Source organism: Cnephaeus nilssonii (assembly GCF_951640355.1).
Source record: "Cnephaeus nilssonii genome assembly, chromosome: 2".
Classification (NCBI taxonomy): domain Eukaryota; kingdom Metazoa; phylum Chordata; class Mammalia; order Chiroptera; family Vespertilionidae; genus Cnephaeus; species Cnephaeus nilssonii.
Genome location: NC_137073.1, coordinates 22765067 through 22776005, shown reverse-complemented (window position 1 = coordinate 22776005; position 10939 = coordinate 22765067). Strand labels below are relative to the sequence as shown.

Genomic DNA, 10939 nt, shown 5'->3' with positions numbered 1-10939 from the left:
CCATCAAAACAGGCTCAGCTAAACATTCAAGTAACAAAAGCAAGGTCAGGTCTGCCCACTGCCTGCAATGGGCAGCCCCACCAGGAGGCAGAGAGAATGCCCAGGGCCACCAAGTCCTGGCTTAGGACAGCTGGGACCCCAGGAGTCAGTGCATGCGATTATGAAGCCTGGCGGCGAGGCCATGCCAGCGTCAACCCCTCCTCTCAAACGGCAGCACGTCTGTGGTTTTCCCCTCCCATGCCTCTTGGCTGGCTGCAAACAGGCCCAGGAGCCTTCGCATCCCAGCTCAGCCGTGCACTTCGGGGCCGTTGGGGGTCAGCTTGGCCTTCCTCTCCACACACGGTCCCTTGGCTGAGTACTGCACCAGCAGGAAGGGCTCCTTGGTGTCGCCATCCCCCACGATGCTCTCCTCGTCCTCTGACTGGCTGATGCGCTGCAGCCGCAGGTAGCACCAGCAGCCCAGGATCAAGGCCCCCAGGGCAGCAATGGCGATGAGGATGACGATGACTGTGACCACACCCGTGGTGGGGCTGTGATCCATAATAGACATGGTCAGCGCTGGGGGAGGCTTCCTCAGCAGGAAGGTCTTGGGGGTGACCGGCTCAGTGAGGCTGGAACTCGGGCTGGATACGAGAGCCCTGAAAGACAAAGCGACAGGAGGCTCCACTAGGGACTCTGCAAGGTACCCACCTGGACAGCTCACGAGCTCATGTTGGCTCTTCCACCGGGTCTATTTTTAATCCGTTGTGAAGCCTGACCATCCTGCCCTCATCCTAGTGAAAACATGCTGGTTGGCTTTTGTTGTTTCTTTGACTGTGGTGTTACCAGCCTTCTCCTTACTCACCCTGGCCCACTTCCATTCACTACCTCTGGAGCTTCTGCTACCAGACAGGCGGCCACCCTGGCTCAGCCACAGAGCCTGAGATGTGGAGGAGAAGGGTATGTACCACCTGCAACCCCACAACAGCCTAGGCTCGAAAGAGGGTCTGTTCAAGGTGAATGTTCTGGAAACCCAGCACCACTGGGTGTTCACAGGTAGTAGCTCAACCAAGTCTTCAGGAACACCTGTGAGAGGGTGCAGGAGATGACCGTCTTTGCCCATAGGGGAACAGCAGCCGCCTGGGAAGTGCCCTGATCCACCACACCATCTGAGAGGGAAGCCAGGCAGCAAAGGAAGCCAGGAAGATGGAGGCACTCAAGACAGACTGGCTGATGCGCTGCAGCCACCCTCCTCAAGCTCAGCTTCTGGTGTAGGAGCCAGACTACAAACAGGTCAATATACCAAACACCCGTCACTACAAATGCAGGAATGCCATGCCAGCACAATAGGGGACCAGGTCCCATGATGCTAGACTGGGTGGGGCAGGACATACTTAGGGAGGCAATGCTGATGCTAAGATGTGCAGGAAAAGCCAGCCCTTGGGAACAGCCTCTGCTAAGGCTCTGAAGGCAAGAGAGGGCCTGCAGGCAAGTGCAAGGAGCTGAGGGTGCTGGTTGCTGAAGTTGGAGCATCAGCTGATTTGGGTGAAGGTGGGAGGGGGTGTACATGTACTGGACCACCATTTCCTGGCCTCCTAACCTCAGACAACCACTTCACAGAGCCCCCTGTTAATGGGGTGAGGGGCAAAGAAGAGTGCAGCTTCGGGAAGTGCAGAAGACTCACTATAGGTGAGGCCACTAACAGCCCGTTGAGATTCAAATGCTGAAGCTAGCAGGCTCCCCTGGGTCCCAAGCCCCTGCACTTTTTTTCTCACATCTTACCATAAGCAGAGCAAATAACAGTAACTAACACCCAGGTGGTGTGGTTACGAGGATGTGGAAAAGCACCAAGTTGGCACTTAGTAAGAGTGAGCTGTTTGAATTCGTTTTTTTGAGAAGACTGACATCAACGCAGGTAGACAGCGTTGGGAGGGGAAGGTTTTCCCTCCCACAAGATGGAATTTGTCATCCTTGAGCAAATAACAGCCTTAATTAGAAGTGATTTTTATCCTGAAGGTCAACACTCCCGGAGTCTGTTTGGGGACCAGGCCCTGGGAAATCTGTAGACCCGAGTTCCACCTGCCACCATGCCCACATTTGCAGAAGGATCCTGGGCAGCAGGGGGCAATATCCCTGGAGTCTGCCTCCTTCTTACCACCTCCAGGGTTAAGCGCCTGCCATCACTCTCAACGGGCTTCCAGCTCCCTGGTCTACCATGTGGGTCCACTGCAGCCAGTGCCCCTGTGACCCAGAGGAAAAGCCCACAGTCCTCACAGTGACCTACAGAACCTTGCATGATGCATCCCCAAGCCTGCTGCCCAGGCCTGTCCCTCTGCCCAAGAGCTCTGCTCCCCTTACCCTTGTTCAAGGGTTCTTAATGGGACAACGGTGTCCCCCAGGGGACATTTGGCGATATCTGGAGACATTTCTGGTTGTCACAACTGGTGTGTGTGTGTGTGTGGGTGCTACTGGTACCGAGTGGGTAGAGAGCAGGGATGCTGCTCAAGACCCCACAGGGCAGGGGACAGCTCCCCAACCCCAACAAAGATCAACAGTGTGCAGGTGGAGACACCCTGACCTAGTTAACTCTCAGCTCATGCAGGGAAGCCTCCTGATCCTACAGTCCAGGAGGGTCTCTTGGTTTTGAGTCCTCCTTCCAGGGCACTAGCCTCAGCTTGCAACCCTGCTTTTGTAGCACAGCCATCTGGTTAGCACCCACCTACCCATCAGTCTGTGTGCTCCATGAGTGGCCCTGCACACCTCTGTGTCCCAAGTGTACAGGTCACCCTGGACTCTCCCCTGCCACCATCAGGGCTGCTGTATCCTCCCACAACCCTGCTTACCCTGTCCTCTCAGCCCTCCAGATGGGACAGGTGACTACCCCTCCACCCCACCCTGACCTCCATTTTCTCTTCCTGCTGGGGAGACCACCTGCCTGCCTGGTCCCTCCCCACCTCCCTCTCTCTACTGGACCTCTCCTGTCGAGTGTTTGCTGGGGTGCCTGCACTCCGACAGCGCTCATGGACAGGAAGGGAAGTCAGTTATCAATTCAGAAGGGGAAGTCTGTGTGTGTTTGGGGAGTGGGGTTGGTTTGGGAAATCAAACAATGGCAGCAAGACCTGGGGATGGGGGGAACCCAAGGGCCAATCCCACTGAAGCCAGAAGTCCCAAGCTAACGAGGAAACCAAGGCAGAGGCAGCCCCCTGGCTCAAAGGGACTTTCTGGAGGTGTGGTAACCTCAAAAGACACTACCAAGTGTCTGCTGCCCCTGACCAGGCCAGGAGTGGGCACAGCCAGGTCTGGGACCCTCACCCCCATGAGCACAGAGCCAGGTGACCAGGCCACAGAAACGCCTGGCCTGTGTCTGGCCCTCCCCTGAATGTATTTGTTTGTTCCTTCATTCACTCAGCAAGTACTTCCTGAGAACTCATCTTTTAAAAAATCTGATCACATCATCCCCTGCTCAGAACCCTCTCCAGTATCAGCAAAGAATCTAAACTACTTGCCTCCCCGAGCTTTTGCACACTCTCTACCCTCCCACCCCAAGGCCTCTGCATTTTCTGTTCCTTCTGCCTGGAATGTTCTTCCCTGATTGTCCCATGTCTGGCTCCTTCCTGTTTGGGGGGACTTTCTTAGAAGGTACCTCCTGGGGGATGCCCTCCCAGACCACCCTGGCTCCAGATACCCCTCCATCCCACACTTGCCACCACCTTGCACTACTTCATTTTATTTCCTAGCATTCTCTGCTACCTGACATCCTCTTGGGTCAGGGAACACGTTTCCCTAGCTACTGTCTCCTTCCTGCAGTGGACTGAGCCAGACAGAGGAGGGCCCTGACCATCTTGCTCACTGCGGGATCCCTAGCCCACAACAGGTGCTCAGTAAATGTCTGCTGAGTGCTCCAAGCCCAGTGATATAGTGATGAGTCAGAGGAGACCCTGTTGTCATGGGGATCACGGTTGGCAGTTACCCATCCCTGAGCCAGCTCCCTCACTCCAAAGCCACTCCCAGGACGCTGGACATGGGTCTCCCTGTCTGTCTGAACAGACTCAGGAAGCCAGCAGCCTGCAGGGGAGGACAGGCTGCAGCCTGAGTGTGGGGGTGGGAGCAACGTGTGCAGGTGGAGGCCGGGCAGGCCCGAGCCCATGGAAGGGCAGCTGTCACTGCGAGTACTGAGCAGTGGGGAGGGGAGGAGGCCTCCAAGAAGCAGAGCCCAGAGGGGACATGAAGCATGAGGGAGGCTGGCTGGCTTGCTTGAGTGAGACCCCACCCTACTTGTGTTGTCTCTACTGGGGCTTTCCCTATCCCCCATCCCTGTGCCCCTCTGAGCCAAGGTGTCTTCTGCAAGTTAGCTGTCCCCTCACTCTAATCCAGGAAAGCCCCCAGGTGAGCTAGGGAGGGCCATGGCTTGGGCTGAGTAGACACCCAGGATGGCACCTTGGAAACCTGACCGCCTCAGAACAGTCACCAAGCCCTAAAGCCCAGCCTCTCCAATCTGCAGAGGCCGCTCCTCTGAGCTCCCCACCCCATGCCCTCTCTGCCCACCAATGGGTTCAAAAGGATAGTCCTCCCCACAGCCAACACCTCTCACTGTCCTGCTGCCCCTAAGAGGCCCACAGTCTAGGTCTTTCCCAGTATTAGGTGGGGTTTCTTTCAGTTATCCCTGACACTTCATGGAACCCCAAACTAAGCCTTAACCCCACTCCCTGGGTCACTGCTCACACTCAAGGCCCAGTGGGGCCACAGCCAGCAAAAAGCAGATTTGAGACCCCGTGTTCACCCACCCCACTTCTTTCTTGACTTGCTATTGTGAACTGTTTTGACCCAGCCAAGCAAGCTGCCCCTAATGGCCTGTTTCTCAGTGTGCAAAATGGGAATGAGGCCCTGACCGCACCCATCAAGTTGTGTGGAGGATGAGAAGTGATAAGAAATGTGAAAACGGAAGGGCCAGGGGGTTCCCAGGTTTGCATGTCACCAGGTACCATGCCTTCCTGGGTGCCACAGAGAGGACAGTGAGCCCTTAGGATCCCTTTTCCCCAAAGACTTGCCTCTCAGGAGGGTACAGAGTCTGGTCCAAGTCCAATGCCACAAACAGTCCCTTCCTCATGGACACTCTACTGCTGCCTTTTCACTTAACTGAGCATATCACGAGTGTCACCCAGCCCAGCTGGACACTAGCTTATCACCCCCGCCTTCTGGGGCTGCCCTGCTTAGAGGGGGCCAACCACCCTAACCCAGGGGCTTCCAGGACTGCCCCTAGGGGTTAAGCGACACCCTTCCCCTAACAAAGCCATCTGCTAGATATGCCAACAAACCCAGCTCCACCTCTTCATGGGACCCCAGTTCACAAATCAGAAACATTTCCTACCCGGTTTCTGATTAGGAACATAGAATAGTAGAGAGGATGTGACACTGCTGGGCACAGTGAAGGCACAGGTGGAACATCTGCTCTGTGCCAGGCCCCAGCTGTCCTTGGGACCCAAGGACACATCACACAAGGCCCCTGTCCTCTAAATGCCAGGACCAAGAACAGTGGGGATCCTCACGGGAGACTAACAATTACAGGGCTGTGCCCAGCTCTGTGATCAGTGTCATCTCATCCTCTACCCCACCCTCCTGAAGAGGAAACTCGCATCAGAACCCCCTAGGTTCCCCTGTGCAGAAGAGGAAGCTGGCCTGGGGCAGAGCCTGGGGACTGTACCAAGGTCAGACTGGGTCTCCTGCAGACCAAGGCCTGAGGCTCAGGCCCCCACCCTGTGAATCAGCCACTGGTAATTCTCACAGGCTGCCCCAGGGTCAGCCCACTTGGCTAAACAAGTTTGGTAATAACAGATGCCTGACAAAAGTTGGCGGTGATTACTATGTGCCAGACACCAAACTAAACACTTGACAGAATCATCTCTTTTCAGCCTCAAAACAACCCAGCGTAGAGTTTTTACTATGCCCACTTTGCAGATAAAGAATGTGGGTCAGAGAAGTTAAATCAATTGCCCAAGGTCACACAGCTCAAAATCTGCTGCACAGGGATTCAAATCCAGCCAGCCTGAATCCAGAATCCCGGATTTCAACCTTGACTCTAAAGTGATATTCTATTTTATTTTATTATGATGTTCTTGACCCACACCTCCCCAATCCCGTACTTGAAGGGCCAAGGGACAGGTAAACCCCAGTCAGCCTCCCCCCCCCACCCCAACCCAGCAGGAGCAGGCTGGGTGACGGGGGCTGAGGCCTCGATGCGGGGTACACAGGGATGACAAGCGCCCCAGCAGCTCCCGCGTGCTAAGCGCGGGCGACGTGCAGGCGCGGTGCCAGGCGCGCTCCAGGCATCCTCTCATTTAACCCTCCCAGCCTAAGCCGTCGTCTCTCCCATTCTACTAAGGAGCTATGCGAGGCTGGAGGAAGGGGCTTGGCCCAGGGGGCGACAGCTGGAGGGGGTTGGACAACTGGAGAGAGAACTCCCTCGGCCAGACTGGGCGGGGGTGGGGGGGCGGGTAGGGGGAACTGGGACCACGAGACCCAGTCATGCCCACGCCGCGCAGTCACCACCGACGGAACCCGGCACCAAACGCTGGGCACCGTCGTCAGTTTCTCCACCTGCCAAATGGGTGCCAGACCTCGCCAGGACCCCATCCCTGCCACCTGGAACCCTCCTGACCACCCTGGGGGCTGCCAGGATCCGCGCCTCCTCCGTTATTTAAAAAAAAATACTAAGTATCGGGAGAAGCCCGGAGGCCGGCCAGGGCTCGAAACTGCGGGCCGCAGTAGGGGGCATGCACCGCGTAGGGGGGAAACACCCGCTCCCCGCAAAACGGCCGCCGCCCCCCGCCGCCTCCTTTGTCCCGATCTCGCCGCAGCGCAGCGGACAAAGAACCCCCGCCCGCGGGCGCGGCCCCCCGGAACAGACCCTCCCCCGAAGCCGCGTCCCCGCCCGGCCTGCCCCTCCCCCGCCGCAGGGACACCCCCTCCCTCCGGCCCGCGGCCAAGCCGCCCAGCACGCGCCCCAACCCCATCCAGGGTCGCCCCTTCCCCTCCTGTAAGTCTCCACCCGGCCGATCACCCAGCCCGTTCGGACCCGCTCACCATGGCGCCGCCTGCAGCCTGGCTGGATCGCCCCGCAGCAGCCCTGCGGACCCGCCTCTGCCCGCTAGCCAGCCCGGTCCGGCCGCGGCGCTCCGTCGGGACGCAGGAGCCCCAGCTCAGCGGCGGGCGGGGCATTTTAGGCACCGCCCCTGGATGGGGGCGGGGTCTTCGTGGATAGGCCAATGGGAGCCCGCGCTGGGACGGCGGGGCGTGGTCACGTGCGCGCGGGGCCGGGTCTGCCTAAGGCGGGGCGGGAGCTGGGCGCAGCTGGCAGAAAGGGGGACGGGAGGGGACGCGGGGGGGAGGGGGAGTTGGAGGGGGACACTTTCAGCCTCAGCGCGCGAGGATTGGGCGCCCGGGGCTGCGGGTCCCGGGCCAGGAAACCTCCCTCTGACCTTAGAGGCTGCTCGTATCCACCCGGGGTTTACGGAGGGGGAAACTGAGGCTTACTGCAGATGAGTGTTGCCCGGAAGCGGGAGCGGTGGGATCCCGGGCCGGAGCTGGAGAGAAGCAGGATCCCTTAGCTGAAAGTCCTTGCTTGGAGCGGGGAACTGGTTAGTCACTTATTTATTAGTTCATTTATTTATTTTCATTCACTCAACATTTATGGAACACCAACCCTGTGCCTGGTACACAGGTCCCCTCGGGAACCGCTGACAAGGAGACAAACAAGATCCCGGCCACCCTCACGGAGCTCTCATTCTGCTGAGGGCTGAGGCTGCCGGGAGTTTGCCGCCCCTTGGCTTCGTATAATCATGGTTATTTAACGTAATAACCTTGATTAGCCCCCACCAAGGGCCACGCCCTGTACTAACCACTCAACACGTTTCTCAAGACTACTCGGAGAGGAGAACTATCCCATTTAACAGATGAGGAACCTGAGGTCCGCAGGGTAGAAGTACCACAGCTAGCTTGTGTTGGAGGCAGGATTTGAGGCAAGGCCTGGGAACACCGAGGCGCCAATAAGTGCAGTGATTTCCACTTGTTCACCCAAGAAGGGAATCCAGTGAGAGGACACCCGGTCCTGTGGCAAGCTAGAGCATGCAAGAAGGTAAGATGGGTCCTTCAAGACCTCTGTGGCCCAAGTCCCCTGGGTCATTGCCTCTGGCTTGGAAGATAGGAATGGACAGGTGAAGCCTCTCATTCTGAGGGTGGGGGGTGGGGGCTTGTCAGCTGGAAACATCTCTCCCAGCCTCAAGCAGACCCTCTGGGAGAAGATGGAGGACTCAACCCACAATGCCATGGTGGCCAGGCTCTCCTTACTCCCTCCAGAGCAGCCTGGCTGGTTGGTCTCTTTCCTGCCTCAGGTGCACTAAGTTGTTTCCCATCTCCGGGACTTTGCCCGTGCTGTGTCCTCTAGCTGCAATATTCTTCCACTTCATCTTTCAGATCTCAGCTTAAATGTCCTTCCTCAGGAGGGCCCTCCCTGATCTCCATCTAAGTGATTCCTTTTGTTATTGTCTGCCTGGTGCATTGTGAAATTGTACATTTTTGAGGGTGTGTGATTAAATTTGGTCTGTCTCTTCCCCAGGAGTAGGGCAGTTTCATTCATTGCCACTTCTGCAGAACAGTACCTGGCACACAGAAGGTGCTGAATATATATATGTTGAATGAACGAATGAATGAGTGAATGATTAGTCTGCAGAGGTCCAGGCCTGGCCCAGCTGCATCCTTGCCAAGAGGCCAGGCCCAGATGGTGAACTGGTGGTTGAGTAGGAATAGGGGACAGAGCCTGAGGGAAGCCCGGCTCCAGGCCAGCTGCCCCAGAGGCCTGAGCCAAGCGTCTCAAACAACCCCAGTCTGTCCAGCACTGCCTTCAAAGGCTCCTCTCACATCTGGGAGCCCAGAACAGAAGGAAACAGGTTCTTCCCGCAGACCCAGTTCCAGTGGCCTCTGTGGTCCCAGCCTGAAGTTGGCAAAGACCTCATAAATGGTGAGGATGTGGGAGGGGCAGGCTCAGCGCCCCAGAGCCAGGGCTGGCAAAGTGATGACAGAGGAGGCAGGGACACTTGGGGAAAAGATTCTGGGAGAAAAAAATGATAAGGTGGAATGTAACGTGGCACAGAAGTCGAGAGTCAGACATCCTGGGTCCAAATCCAGCTTCTCCTTTGGAAAGCAGCCTAACCTTTCTGTGCCTCAGTTTCCTCATCTGAAAAATAGGGGTGACAGTAAGGTTGACTTCACAGAGTGGTTGAGAGCACCTCAAGTGCTTGGTGCAGAGGCAACAACTCCACCTACCTGGTATTTAATGTTAACATTAGTAGCAGGGTCTGACAGGTGGGGTGAACTTGGACTTCCCCATTTGGAACGTGGGCAAGTTACTGTACTTCACTGAACCTCAGGTTCCTCATCTTCATTTAGGTCTCATGTAAGTCCCTCTGGGGTGCTGAGAGATGGGGGCCTGAGAGCAGCCCACCTGGGCCCAGCCATTATCTTGCCCAAATTGAGTTGCTTCAAGAATAACAATAAATAGTAATAATAATGGCAGTAAACACTGTTCAAAGCACTCCATGTGCATAAACTCATTTTAATCCCCATTTTACAGATGGGGATACTGAGGCACGGAGTGGCACATGAACACAAATTACCTGGGGGTCTTGTTAAAATGCAGGTTTTGGCTTGGCTGGTTTGTTCAGTGGCTAGAGAGTCGGCCCGTGGACCGAAAGGCCATGTGTTTGATTCCCGGCCAAGGTCATGTACCTTGGTTACAGGTTCCCCAGCCTCGGTAGGAGGGCACGTGGGGAGCAATCAATCAATGTGTCTTTCTCAGGTGGATATTTCTCTGTCTCTCTCTCCCCCTCCCTCCCTTCCTTCCATTTCTCTCTAGAAATCAATGGAAAAAATATCCTAGGGTGAGGATTAAAAAAAACCACAGGCAGGTTCTGGCTTAGAAGGTCTAGGTATGAGATTCTGCATTTCTTACAAGCTCCCAGGTGGTGCTGATGTTTGGGGAACCACACTCTGAGCAGTGAGGGGCTAAAGCCCTTGCCTAAGGCCACATAGGTGATGAGCATTGAGCCTGGTCTCAAGCTCACACGGTAGGCTTCAGAGTCCTGTGCTTAACTGCCACCCTGCCTGCCCCAGCCCCAGCTCTCTCCCCTACAAAGAAGAGGCAGGAAGTAGAGCTCCCCTCCCCAAGCTCATTTCCTCTCCTGGGGCCTCTACCTCCTTGCTGACATTTGGCCCATCGTACCTCCCTGCCTCCAGTGTCCCAGGGGTCCTCCCTGGCAATGGCAAGGAGGTTCTCAGATGCTCATTAGCCAGGAAGATAAATAAGGGCAAGGGATGAGCTCATCCTGGCTCCCTGGGGATTGCCATGGCTCAGCTGAGTCTGCCCTGTGCCAGCCTGGCCCTGTGCCTGTTTCCCTTTGCTGGAGAGGCTGGGACAAGAGAGGGACTTGCTAGGGAGTAGAGAGGTCTCAGCCAGCCTCCCGGGAAACTCCCTCCAGCTGGGCCTTTCTGCCTCGCCACCAGCCACCAGGCTGCACAGGCTTCTGCTTCCAGGGCATCCCCATAAGCGTTCTGGACCTAAAATGAAATGAAAACTGCTTGGCCAGAGGGGAGTTTCCCAAAAGGTCAGAGGTGACCCATTGGTAAGTTCTGCAGCGTTAGTTTAGATGGGACAGCTAGCTATGAATCAGACAACAATTCTTTTTTTTTTTTTTAAACATATTTTATTGATTTTTTACAGAGAGGAAGGGAGAGGGATAGAGAGTTAGAAACATTGATGAGAGAGAAACATCGATCAGCTGCCTCCTGCACACTCCCCACTGGGTATGTGCCCGCAACCAAGGTACATGCCCTTGACTGGAATCGAACCCGGGACTCTTAAGTCTTCAGGCCGACGCTCTATCCACTGAGCCAAACCGGCCAGGGCCAG

The 10939-nt window shown here is 56.2% G+C and overlaps 1 protein-coding gene across 1 annotated transcript; it reads right to left on the bottom strand.

The window, feature by feature from the left end:
• Positions 1–286: 286 nt before the first annotated feature.
• Positions 287–7167, bottom strand: SNN (stannin; the record flags this gene model as incomplete). Its single annotated transcript, XM_079791626.1, has 2 exons — positions 7060–7167; positions 287–638 (listed from the first exon to the last, which is right to left on the bottom strand). The coding sequence occupies exon 2, from the start codon at positions 548–550 to the stop codon at positions 287–289; it is 264 nt and encodes an 87-aa protein (XP_079647752.1). The 5' UTR covers positions 551–638; positions 7060–7167.
• Positions 7168–10939: the final 3772 nt, after the last annotated feature.